The following is a 13654-nucleotide window of genomic DNA, read 5'->3' as shown; positions in this document are numbered from 1 at the left end:
AGATGACTCTGGTTAGACCCTGGTATTTAGATTAGCTGTAAGCTGCATAAGAAAACTGTAGTGTGCAAGGCTCCACTCCTAAGACTACACTGCACATCGTTCATGTTCCTCATGAATGTATTACACTGTAGTATTAATTAGTAGGGCTGTTCTCATAATTTTTATTAGGGTAGGAAATGCCTCCTTCCCTAATTTGGGACCTGGGAGCGCTCCCAATATTTGATTGTGTTAAATAAAAGTGTTGCAGAGCATGTTCTGTCTGAACAGAGTAAAGAGAGAAGTTTAAGAGAGCATTAGTCAATACATAAAACACTTTCCTTGGTGGTCTGTACAAAACATGCTGACAACAACTGAGACAGGAACAGACATTGGGAACACCTAGAAACTCCAGCCAACACCTGAATATAGGGTGGATCCAAGGAGGAAACTCCTCCTTTCCCCTCGTTATAACTCCTTGAGGCAATTCTCATGATGGAGAGAAACCGGGCCATGATTGCATGGGGCATCCTGGGACTTCTGGGGGCTAGGTGGCCCCCAATCTGTGTTGCCCCTACCAGCTCTGTGACAGTGGCTGATCCAGCTGCCCAGGGCTAGCCTGAGGATCGTCTGCTCCACATGCTGCTGCCACCTGTTGATGGAACTGCCTCAGGGATGATTGGTCAAAACCACCAGTTCAGATGAATGTGGGGAATTTAGCTCAAAAGTGGAGACAGTTCCAAGCAGTTTTAATTTGTGCAAGAAAACACAAGAAAATCAGCTTGAGAGAGAGGTTTTAATTAACAAAAAGGAATTTATTAGAAGACAAGTAATAAAAGCCGGTCTGAATGTAAAAGCAATACAAATATGTTTAAAAACAGATTATTGAAAGGCACATATAGCTTAAAATTCCAAATTATGTGTAAATTCTCAGGCGGGCTAGAGAGAGTTACTTTAAGATGGGTGGGGGAAAGGTTTCAGAAATAAGATAAAGTGATAGATTTAGCCCTGAAGGAGCCGGGCAAGAGGCTATATAATCTGTCCTTACGAGATCCAACTCAGGCAGCTGGAGACTAGTGTCCGTCTGGGGAGGTGAAGTGGAAAGTAAGAGAGTTGAAAGAGTTAGTGGGGTTGCTCACGAGGAAAGTTCTAACATGAGGTCAGCTGGAAAGATTGGCAGGGGGACCGATCTAAAACCAGGCACAATCTGAGCCTCGGCATGAGAGCAGCGAATTGGCCTCAATAGAGAGGGGAACACCAAGGTGGTCTGCTAGAGTTCTTGTTGCAATGAAGTCCCCAGTGTAAATCACAAGGGGAGCATGAAGATGGTCTTGTTGAAGTCCTTGTTGCAGTCTGATGGAGTCCCAAGTGTAAAGCACAAGGGAGCACTTGTAGCACAGTGGAGTCCCAAGTGTATAATCATGGGTTAGGGATACTTATATCCCAAAAGGTACTTTGGGGGCACTTCTATAAATTCTATCAAAAGTTTTAATGTGAACCTTTTCAAAGTTACATCACTGACTCTAAAACTCCCCTCATCCCTTTTGTGAGAGAGGCTGCTGCTGCATTTATCTTTATCTGTCTACCTTTCCTGGCCAAATTGTTTCATTAGCATCAGGTGTTATCTCTCTTGCAAGAGGATGAGGGGAGTTTTAGAGTTCATCCCAAGTCCAAAATGACTTCAGATGCCAGATAACTTGCAATAGCTAGTTCTAGAGTCTGCTTAGCCAAGCCCCCACATAGGGAGAGGGTGTGTGAAGCTAAGCCCCTTTGTAATTTGTGTTACTTGCAGCCCAAATCTAGGGGTAACCAGGCCACTGCCAACTAAGCAAATTGTCCCCATATGTAGCTCCTGAGCATAACTAAAGTGCAATATCTAAGCCTAGAGATGCAGTTGCAACCAGGGAGGCTTCTGGGAGCAGGCAGAATAGGCTCAGCTGGTAACACACCATGCACACAGTTGCTGTGTGTACAGAACAGGGTCTTCTCAGTTGTTACCACCAGGTTATGGAACTTCCCCCCCTGTAGAGACATACTCCCTCACAACCTTTTGTAGTCAGGTGAAGGTTGCTCTCAGTATACATGCTTTTGGGCCACAAGAGGACCTAGTGGTCTTTTTTAGTTTTTACTCTCCTTCTGTACTTCTGTTTTTAACTTGTATTTTTTTGTTTTTAGCTGTTGCTAATTTATATATTTGAACTGTTAGAAGGGGCCCATGTAAATCTAAAATACCAACCTAAAAATACAACCAATTTATCTATAAAGCAGCCCTAAGAAATTTAATTCTACTCTTACAAAAACAAATTTCCCCCCTCTGTACCACGCCCAGCAGGGACAACTTTCTCACAGTTTGCTCCATTCCCCCTAAATCCACCTTCTAACCCATTCCTGGGCTTTGCCTGTTTGGTTCTCTTTTCCTTAATGGTCGCAGAGAGAGAGCACGCGAGAGAGCACATCTTGTTTTCAAATAAGGCAGACAAATATTACTGTTTGTAGTGAAATGAGAAAAGAGGAAAGGCAAAAACATTCTCCGGCCATGTTTACATTCTACACCTCTGCTCTCCTCCATCTAGAGTAAGCTACTTTAACACATGAAAAATAAAATGGGAGGCTGAGGAGGCTGAATTCTAGACTGTGCCACTTCAATTTGTAGGTGGAGAATCATGTTCTTGAATATTCCCACTCAAAGAAAGCTCTCTGCATGTAACACGGAAGGAGAGGGCCTACCTCTTCCTCATGCTCTAATTTAGGGAGAAACAGGGAGGTTTGCTTGCTTGAACAAGTGAGGGATTAAAAAAAGCTCCACCTACAGTCTGAAGTGGTTCTGTCCAGATTTGTTTACTCTTTTAGTTACCAGCTCTCTGTGTAAATTGCAGAGTTAAGCTTAGCAGGAATGAGTTGAGGTAGTGGCAGGGGAGGGGGAGGATAAAGGACAAAGTAGTCATCAAGAAAGCGAAGGGTTAGCATTTTCATCCCCTCAAGCAGGCCCTTAATATCTTACTCCAGTTCTACAGTGGAAAAAGAGATAAAATCCTATATTCCATCATTGAATCCCAAAGAGGCAGAGCAGAAATGAGCTTAGACTCTCTGTTTCAGCAAATCCTCCTGACAGAGCAGAAAGCAGAGGAGAAGAGGCGCCTTATGCACCAAGGTTGGTGGTCATCTTTATGTTATTTGAGGTGATGCACTGTGACCAACGGAGTATACGGCTTGCCATGTTGCCAGTTGAGAGTTCTTGACTATTTTTTCCTCACTCAGTTAATGTGATTGTATGTTTAAAAAAAAAAAAAATCTGCCCCAACACTGGGTCATCCACTGGAATTTTAAACATAAAACGTAAGTAACATTTAAACCTTATCCTCACTTACTTAAAAGTAAACTCCATTAAACCTGATGGGGCTTGCATCCAAGTTAACATGTACAGCAGTAGGCTGCACCTCACATTTATGATTTTAGGAAAGTTGTGAGAGACTCAGAATAAGAGAAGAACCTTTCACTATAAAAGTAATGCTCTTGTCTTGACTGAAGAAGAAACACCAGAAAATGTGACTGTTTCTCAAGGTCTGAGAAGCAAACTAAAAGAGCTCTAATTGATTAATTGATAAACATCTTGTCATTGAAGATAATCTCACAATTATTTCAGCCCAAGATTTTTAACATCTTGAGATTTACAGTACATCTGTAAATCTTAAGGACTCCTTTTTCTGTCCTTAAGATTCCTACATCCAGTGACTGGAACAGACATTATTGTCAGTTGTAATTTATATCTTTAGTTATGCCAGCGCAAGTTACCTTTTGTGCATATGCCCTCCAAGTCCAACTGTACCATTCGACTGGAATCATACAAGCTGTCAGTGCTCCACCTGTCTCTCCACCTGTCTCTCCACCACTTGCCATCACAGATACCGTTTAAGGCTATCGCCTGGGACTTTTACACACAGCAGGCTTTACCACGAGTTTACTGGGAGGCTTTACAGCAAAGTTGTCCCAAAAAACTGATGCAAATAATGGATTTTTTAACCCCAGATATAAATTGGTACGGGCTACATTCTAATGCACAGTGAAAAACCCAAATTGTGTGTGAACTGCTCCATGATAACTCACAGGGACTTCTGGGTAAATCTGGCCGATATGTGAACGCGCACCCTCCATTCCAGAGGAGATGTGAGTTAAAGGGCTTTAAAAGCTCCATGTGAAAACCTTCCAGGCAACTTGGTTGCAGAACAGCTAGTTTACTTACACCCTGACACCTAGGAGTGAGACAGCAGAGCATTTCATCAAAAACAAGAGATGTGAGAAACAGCTCAACAGAAATGTCTTGAGTTCCTGATGAACTGGGAAATGAATCCTTAGCCACAAAGTATCTGTGTAACTCATCCCTTCAACCTTCAAAGATGACTTTATTCCAAATTTGGGACTGTAGGGTTCCTTTTGGAGTTGACTACCCTTGACCACAGGCAGTTTAGCAGTAATCCTCAAACTTATAAGAGTTTCCCTGCATGAAATGCCCATCACTGGTTGAACCTTTGCCTTTTTTTGCTTCTCCATTTTCCTATAACCAGCCATTTTACAAGATTGTTTGCACTAATTTCTTCCACATGTCTAAAAGTTCATTTTGTTTTGCAGTTAAACAAAGAATAACACTAACTAGTGAGAAAGTAAAACAAATAACAGAACAACTGGATGAAGCAAATAGACAATTAGAAATTCAGGTAGGGTAGAAACTGCTATGTTGAGTTAATCGATTAATGCAGTTAAGCTGTATGCCTTAAAAATGAGGCATATATATTACTGTCCTACAGAGCATCCACTGTTCACGTAAGTTGTCATCATATTTATTGGTATTGAATTCTCTCATGCTTCTTGTCATTTTGTGTCAGTTAACAACATTTTGAGGAAAATTCATATCCATGTAAAACATGGATATTCTGTCTGGTTTCAAGGGCTGTCAAGGGTCCTGCAATTTCTAAAAAAAAAAAAAGCAGGGGAGGGTTGCAGGCTATCCATCCATTTAATTTTTGATTAAAAAATTAAACCTTCTTTGTCAAATCCACAAACGAATTGAAGACCTAGCTACCATATAGAAATATAGAAACTATAGAGCTGTTGAAAAGTATGTATTAGGTTTACTTAGGAACATTGTGAGCTGCTTTATACTGAGTCAGACCATTGGTTCATCCAGCTCAGTATTGTCTACACAGACTGGCAAGCCTCTTCTCCAAGGTTACAGGCAGGAGTCTCTTAGCACTATCTTGGAAATGCCAGGGAGAGAATTTGGAACCTTCTGTATGCAAGCATGCAAATGCTCTTCCCAGAGTAGCCCATCCCCTAAGGGAAATATCTTACAGAGCTCACACATGTAGTCTCCCATTCAAATGTAAATCAGGGCATACACTTCTTAGCAAGGGGGACAATTCATGCTTACTACCACAAGACCAGCTCTCCTCCTTCATATGCTTCATTTTTCATTACCGCAGTAAGGTAACAGAACAGGAACCCCATTGTCTTCTCTTGCTGATTACACAGTGATACATATTGAGGCACTTCACGCAAGCAAAGTGAAGCGCCTCGAGTTGGTGAGTGGGGAGAGCGGACTTAGCCCGCTCTCCCAGCACACGAGAAGGGAGCCGTCCCTGGGCGGCCAGATCAGCCACCCACACAGTTACCAGCTCCATCACGGAGCCGGTAGGGGCGGCAGGGATCGGGGGCCACTCGGCCCTCAGAAGTCCCAGCATGCCCCACGTGAGTGCGTGGGGCATCTCAGAGAGACCCCTGAGGCTAGGAGGCTTGTTGTAGCCTCCCAGTTGGGTGTCTGCTTGTGTGTTGCCCCGGCACAAAACTGCGCCATGGCAGCACACGATCACTAAACGAGGTTAGCGGAGTGTTTGCTCCACTAATCTTGTTTAAGGATAGGAGTGTTTTGTGAGGTTTGCTGCCAGGAGCCACATGGCTCCTGTGGCAGCACACAGCTAGGAGGAGTCGGGCTAGGCTCCCTTGGCCCGTTTCCTCCTGGTTGTGAGAATAGCCTAATTGTATAGCTGCTTGTAAAATCATTTATGACAATCATTCTATTTGTATATCACTAATTTGCTATTGACTCATTTTGACTTACAGTTATCGTTTCCATGGTAGATACAGAGGGGCTTGAAAGTGAGGGAACAATTACTGTGAATTACTAATGAGGAAAGCTAGAAAAGCATTCCTAAACCAATTACAGCTTTAACCCACAGAATTAATTACATGAAAGTCAGTGCCTATTAACTTGCATGTTTGGTTAGTATCTTAATTTATTTTTCAAGAGACAATTCACCTCACAAGAGCAGCCAATATGCTTTGCCCCAATGGATTAAACTATTTTCACTTCTCTCTCTCCCTCCCTGGGCGCCCTTTTTGCATCCAGGAATATGTCTGTGGGGGTTGCTCAGCTAGATCGCTCTGACCTCAGGTCATACACCCTTAAGAACACACAGGGGGGGAACACTGGTGATATGTGCTAAGGTGAAAGGGTACTTTGGACAAAGAGCATGGCCTCAGAAAACATTTTTATTGGAATAGGGAATAATACATATATAATGATTGCATGTTAGTGATTTAAACAACAATGTGGTCTATAGAATAAAAAAGCAGCTTAAAAAGTATCTAGCATATAACTTAAATATCATCTCTGTATTCATTCAATGCTTATTAAATATAATCAAGCATAAGACTGCACAGTATTATCTACCTTATATGATAAATTAGTTCATTCTCACCTCTGAATAAACATACTATTTTTCTGTCTGCCCTCTTATGCGTCAACTATTAGTCAATTTCACAGTACAGACCATGTCCCATTTTTTCAATAGCCATTCTGAGATAGATGGAGGAGGCAACATTTCCTCATTTATAGCTATTTTGGCTGTTGTGAATAAAATGACCACCTTTTCAATAGCATCCTGCATTACCAGATATTTCAAATAGCAGAACAGTACTTCTGGATCCAAAGATAAATCATGACCGATCATTTATTCAATATTCTCTACAATCAGTAGCCAGTCGGAAACAATTTTAGGACAGCTTCAGAAAATAGGAGCCAGACTTGCTCCAGAATTGCCACATCTTCGGTAAATGTTATTAATTGTTGCATATATATATGGCCGCATCCGGATGGTATAAGATACTGTCCGTGTTTAGGGAGGAGGAATTCTCCAGTTAACCTTCCCACCCTCTCACACTAAATTACAGGCACGGGCATTGCCTCAGAGTTGGGGAGGAGGGAAGTATATTCACTCCACTCCTTCACCTATCAGTAGGAGCAAAGCTCTGTGTTCCTCTCCGGGAGTCCACCAGACCAACAAACCCCATCCCTACTTATCATCTCATTTTCGGCAGCCCTTGCCTTAAATAAAGCCCTACATTTAGGACACTCCTCCCTGCTTCCAGCTTGCTCCTTCTCCCCTGGCCAGGCAAGTGGATTGACCACCCAATCCCTGGCCTCCCAAGGAGCCTTTCCCTCCAACTCTACCCCCCCCCCCCCGCTCACTAGCATTTCCACACAGGGCTGCAGCTGTGGGGCAGACTTCATCATTATTCCATCTCCACCACTCTGCTGCTTCTTTGGCTGCACCCACCCCACCCGCTCCCAGTAGCTGTTGCCCGCCTCTCCAAGCCCTTGCTGACTTCTGCAAGGGAATTGCTGGGCTCCCAGGAACTGGAGCCCTCAGCCTCTCTCAGCACACCACCGTTTGACCAGGTAAACAACCCTGCCTCATGGAGGAGGGTAGGGAAGCCCGACAGATACCATCTAAACACAATTTTGTGGAAACTCTAAGATTTGTACAATATGTAAGATGTGTAATGTTTGTTTAGATCCAATTCCAAATCACCTCAGAGACTGACTTCCCAAGATTTCTTTCCATTTACTGTATTTTAGGTTTTATATCTATGATGTCTCTGTATATGCTTTTTACTGGCCTCAGAACACATAGAGAAAGAACAAATTGCTAACATTTGTCTTCTCAGAACACTTGCAAGTATCCTGCCTCAGGACTCCCCACACAAACATCCAGGAACTCAGGATGTAAGGCCAATACAAATCTCACAGGGTTGGAGTACTGTGCCTCAAGGCTACTTGAATGGGCAGCAGATCTCATTAGGCCATGATCACAGTGGCATGGGTGCCTTTGCAGATGTGCCGGAGATGACAAGGGCAGCATAGGACAGAAACAGTCCTTATTTGTATGACATCCCCTAAACATTAGAGTCATTTGTTATTATTTCTCAATCTCATTAGTGACTGTGCACCAGGGGTAAAGTTCCCCCCACCAGTCAGCAAGAATGCTCAAAAATAAGCAGTACTTCTGCTGTGTCAGGAACACCACCTATTTCTTCCTAGAGGAGGATTCTACTGTAGTAGTAATGCCTAGAGTTTGCTTTTCTACTTGCTGTAAACTGCATATCTGCTCCAATGTGCCCCTTAGGCAGTGCCTTCTGGGTCTGCTGCTGCAGATGTGGTGCCCTCTGCCCCCAAGTTCTCTGGCATTGTTTGTATTGTCTCACCTGCAAGTGCCTTTTTTCAGAGGATATATTTCCTCCATTCTAGGGGGCATCACACTTGGCACCCACCTTCCCAGTGGGCTGCTCATATGAGCATTGGCTGCCTTTGCCTGTCTTTTTTTACTATACTCACATTTCTTGCCTTTCTGTGTGTGCCTGTAAAAAAGGCTGCTCTTTCCTCAAGCAGGGATTGTACCTTTAGGGGGAGAATACACATTCCCCGAGGAGACATTAGGCAGCTGACTGTCATGTCACTTATCACATCCCTTCCCCTCTCTCTATGTGCCTGTCTTTTCCCCTGGCAGAAGGGTTATTGTGCTGCTTGGGTCTTTCACATCTTGCCTGTGTTGATGGGATGCTTCCCACCTAACATGATGAGTTTCAGCATTTGGTATATTTATGATGGCATTGTGAATGTTTCCTGTCACTGAATTTGTGCCTTGTCTGTAATGAGGGTGTTGAATTAATTAAGCAAAGTAAGTGAGGTGTTCTCACCATTTATGGACATCATCAGGAGCAGAGTTGTGAGTAGCAGGTCTTTGGGAATGTCTATTGCTGCTTTGCTGGATTTCGTTTTCACTACTATTGTGTGTCTTATCTTATGTAGCTGCTAGAAGAACATAGAAACCCAATTAGTTATGATAGTATAAACTCTGGTATAGCAGTGGACATTTTAGGTTGGACCATAGCATTGCCCTGCCCATTTCTTCTCCAAATTATGTTTGCATTGCATACATATATAATTTTCATGAATACATAAGCACATATAAAGGCTAGGGATGTGCACAAAACTGGTTCACCGGTTCAGTTTAAATTCGAACCGGGTTTAAACTGGGAGGGGTGGTTAAGTTTTGGTTTTGCTCGAACCGCCCCCCCCCCAGCAGTTTAGTTCAAATTCGAACCTTTTTGAATCAGTTTGAACTGGTTCGAGCCTCAAAAAGTAGGTTGAGTGATAGGCACCCTTGGGTGCCAACTACTACCCAAACCCTAAATCAGTTGGACATTCCTACAATTTTAAATGACTTTTAAAAATATTTGTCATTATTGCCCATAATTCCCTATGTGGAGTACTTAGGGGCAAAAAAAACCCTGCCCACCACACACCAATTCCCAAGGCAATTGGGTGCTCCTAGTATTAATGGTGATTTTTTTTTTTAAAAAAAATTCCCATAGGATATAATGTAGATTTGGGGCAGCCCCAACCCGTACTCTGGGGAGTGGCAGGACACAGGAGAAGAAGACAAGAAGACAAAGAGGACACACAGGGCAGGGCAGAGAGAAGGCAAGAAAGGGGGAAGAGGGGGAAAAGAAAAGAGCAGCACAGTCTGAAGGACTCACACCAGCAGTTAGCTCAGAGCTCAGAGTATACGGTCCAGATCCAACAACTGCAGCCAAAGAGAATTTTCCAGGCCAGAGGCTTGGCTTAAATAGGTTTGAAACTCCCTCCTTTGGAAGCCCCCACCTTTGCACTCCCCCCTTGGCCAACAGGGTGCCAGCTCTCAAACAGTGGCACAGTCAGCAGCCTACCAGAGCACAAGACTCATTCTGGCCAATCACAGGATCAATAGTCCAGCCAATGCAAAGTCTGCAAATTGAGCGCAACAAGGCTCACAAAATGGAGGACAGAAGGGAGCAAAACAATGACACACAAAATGGAGGACAGACACAGCAGAGAAACAAACAGGCCCTAGGGAGTCCATGGCACCTTTGAACTGGTCCGAATTCAGTTCGAACTTGGACCAGAAGGGCAAAACCAGAACCCTGTCTGGTCCGAGTTGGAACCTTCAAACTGAGCCGGTTTGAACTCGAACCGGACTGCACATCCCTAATAAAGGCTCTACACTCAATCTGTGTGTAAAGCCAAAAGTGGGTTTGCGGGGAGAGTAGACTTGACCCATTCTCCCCGTCGATGAGCAAGAAGTCCTCTCTGGGTAGTTGGATCAGCTGCCCAGATGATTACCAGCTTCGTCACCTTTTCCCTTTTAAACAAACTAACAGGAAGAGGGGAGATTTTCAGGGGCTTTTTCTCTTTAAGGGGTAGGTCTTAGTGTGTGTGTGTGTGTGTGTGTGTGTGTGTGTGTGTGTGTGAGAGAGAGAGAGAGAGAGAGAGAGAGAGAGAGAGAGAGAGAGAGAGAGAGAGATTTGCTAGGGTTAGCATTTCCCAGGGCTAGGATTTGTTAGGGCTCCAGCGTTTTACTTTGTTGTCCCTTCCTGGAGGGGGTGGAGTTAGCTAAGGCTGGGAGAGGCCCCACATTCCCTTGACTCACATCCTGTGTCTCAGTTGGAAGGCTACTCTACATAAGAGGTGAAGGCCCGAGAGCATAGTGAACAGGGATAGCAAACAGGACGTAAGAGTTTTGCAGGAGTTTAGTGGGAAGTGTGTGGGGGAACCTGGAACAAACCCCTGGGATCACAAGGAGCCTGGTGGAGAAGAGAACGTAAGTACAAATCCCTCCCTCGTATCCCTCATATTCTTGGGAAAGGCTGTTTGGACAGATAAATAGCTGACCTACAGCTGAGACCTGTCCTAATAAACTATCTAATAAACAGATAATAAACTACTTCTAATAAACTATTTCTAAATACTGTAAACAGCCAACAAAAACAGTATGAGGACAGAAAGTCAGTAGGGGAAGGGGCACTTCCCAGTGTATTGCACAGAGTGCCACGTGTATGACTATTTGCCCCATGGGCAGAAGTCATGGGTGTGTGCTCGGTGCAAGGAGCTCCTGGCCCTCAGGGGACAAATTCGTTCTCTTGAGACCAAGGTGGCAGATGTGGATAAGCTCAGAGAGACAGAGAGGCATGTGGTCGAGACCTTCAGGGAAGTGATAGAGGCACCCCACTCCAGGGCTGGTAGCTCCTCTGCTGTCAGGGAGAATGAAGGTCTGGGGCAAGGAGGACATCAGTCTGAAGAAGAAGAAAATGCTCCTTTAGAAGGGACCCCTTCCATGGATGATGAGCCCATATCCTCTCACACGGGGGATACTCCTCTGGGCGGGGGCCTCCTTGTAGTGGGTGATTTGATCATTAGAGGTATAGAGAGATGGGTTTGTGACCCGCGTGTTGCCCACACGGTGACTTGCCTGCCTGGTGTGAAGGTTGCAGACATCACACAGCGTCTAGACAGGCTCCTAGGCAGTGCTGGGGAGGAGAGAGCTGTCGTGGTGCACGTTGGCACCAACGAAGTGGGGAAATGTAGTTGGGAGGTCCTGGAAGCCCAATTTAGGCTGATAGGTAGCATTTTGAAGTCCAGGACCCCCAAGGTAGCATTCTCAGAAATGCTACCTGTTCCACACACAGGTACAGTTAGACAGGCAGAGCTGAAGGGTTTCAATGTGTGGATGAGACGTTGGTGCCGGGAGGAGGAGTTTAGATTTGTTAGGCACTGGGATACATTTTGGGGCAAGCAAGGCCTGTACAAAAGGGACGGGCTGCACTTGAACCAAGATGAAACCAGACTGCTGGCGCTTAAAATCAAAAAGGTTGCAGAGCAGCTTTTAAAATGATGTCTGGGGAACTGCCGATGGGAGCTGGGCAGTATCCTGTTTGGCAAAAGCCATCCCTTAAAGTGTGCAGGTGCAAAGGATTCAGATAAAAGAGAAGGGGACAGAGCAGAACCTCATAAAGAGCAGATGGGAGCCTGTGCCAGCAGGTCAAAGAGTCAAAATAATAGCACACATCAGGCAAGAGATTCAGCGTATAGGTGCTTATATGCCAATGCCATAAGCCTCCGAGCCAAGATGGGTGAGCTGGAGTGCTTGGTTGCTAACACAGAAATAGATATAGTGGGCATAACAGAAACATGGTGGAACAGTGAGAACCAGTGGGACACTGTTATCCCTGGGTATAAACTCTATAGAAAGGATAGGGAGGGGCGCCTTGGAGGAGGGGTAGCACTGTATGTTAAAGAAGGGATAGAATCTAACAAGCTAGAAAACCTAGGTGGACTGGAGTCCTCCACATAAACCCTGTGGGTGACAATACAAGGCCTGAAAGGGAACATGCTACTGGGGACGTGCTATTGTCCTCCGAATCAAAACACCAACAGTGACAGAGTTGCAGGAGGAATCAAGGAGGCGTGAAGGAGAGGCAGGGCTGTAATAATGCGTGACTTCAATTACCCACACATAGACTGGGTAAATTAACAGTCAGGTCAGGACAAAGAGGTCAAATGTCTAGATACACTAAATGACTGTGGCCTAGATCAGTTGGTCTTGCAACCAACCAGAGAGAAGGCTACCTTGGACCTAATTCTGAGTGGCACCCAGGACCTGGTGCGTGATGTCAGTGTCATCGACCCTTTAGGGAACAGTGACCATAGTGCCATCAAATTCAGCATACATGCGGGGAGAGAATCACCAAGGATGTCTAACATGGATGTTTTGAATTTCAGAAGAGGAAACTTCTCCAAAATGAAGAGTATGGTGAAAAGAAAGCTGAAAGGGAAAATTCAGGAGAGTCACTTCGCTCCAGAGTGCATGGAGTTTACTCAAAACCACAATACTAGAAGCCCAGTTAGATTGTACACCCAAAAGGAGGAAAGGTACCACTAAGTCCAGGAGGATGCCAGCATGGCTAACGGGTACCGTCAAGGAAGCCATAAAAGGGAAGAAGACTTCCTTCCAAAATTGGAAGGCCTGTCCAAATGAAGAAAACAGAAAGGAACACAAACTCCGGCAAAAGAAATGCAAGGTGACAATAAGGGAGGTGAAAAGAGAGTTTGAGGAACATTTAGCCAAAAGTATCAAGGGGAATAACAAAAACTTCTTTCAATACATCAGAAGCAGGAAACCTGCCAGGGAGGCGGTTGGACCATTAGACAGTGAGGGAATGAAAGGGATTATTAAGGAGGATATGGAGGTTGCAGAGAAGCTGAATGAGTTCTTTGTGTCCATCTTCACAGCAGAGGATACTGAGCATATACCTGTTCCTGAAACAAGTTTTTCGGGGATGGAAGTTAAAGAACTGAGTCAAATAGAAGTGACAACTGTCTGGAAAAAAACCTGTTTCAGGAACAGGAACAGCTTTTTAATTTATTCATATATGATCTAGAAGCAAGGATAAGCAGCGAGGTGGCCAAATTTGAAGATGACACCAAACTGTTCTGGGTAGTGAAATCCAAAACAGATTGTGAGGAGCT

The 13654-nt window shown here is 44.5% G+C and overlaps 1 protein-coding gene across 5 annotated transcripts in view; it reads left to right on the top strand.

Annotated features, from left to right (window-relative positions):
• The first annotated feature begins 2031 nt into the window (after nucleotides 1–2031).
• CCDC172 (coiled-coil domain containing 172) overlaps nucleotides 2032–13654 on the top strand; it is a 69181-nt gene continuing 57558 nt past the window's right edge. The window contains exons 1-2 of one of the 5 annotated variants that reach the window (XM_053310953.1): nucleotides 2032–3127; nucleotides 4603–4688. In XM_053310953.1, coding sequence (XP_053166928.1) covers nucleotides 3049–3127; nucleotides 4603–4688 — 165 coding nt within the window. In that variant the 5' untranslated portion in view covers nucleotides 2032–3048. The other 4 variants (XM_053310952.1, XM_053310951.1, XM_053310950.1 and 1 more) reach the window with 4 other exon arrangements.

This window comes from Hemicordylus capensis, chromosome 3 (genome assembly GCF_027244095.1).
Source record: "Hemicordylus capensis ecotype Gifberg chromosome 3, rHemCap1.1.pri, whole genome shotgun sequence".
In the NCBI taxonomy this organism is placed as follows: domain Eukaryota; kingdom Metazoa; phylum Chordata; class Lepidosauria; order Squamata; family Cordylidae; genus Hemicordylus; species Hemicordylus capensis.
The sequence above is the reverse complement of the archived record's forward strand: the minus strand, read 5'-3'. Positions and strand labels throughout refer to the sequence as shown.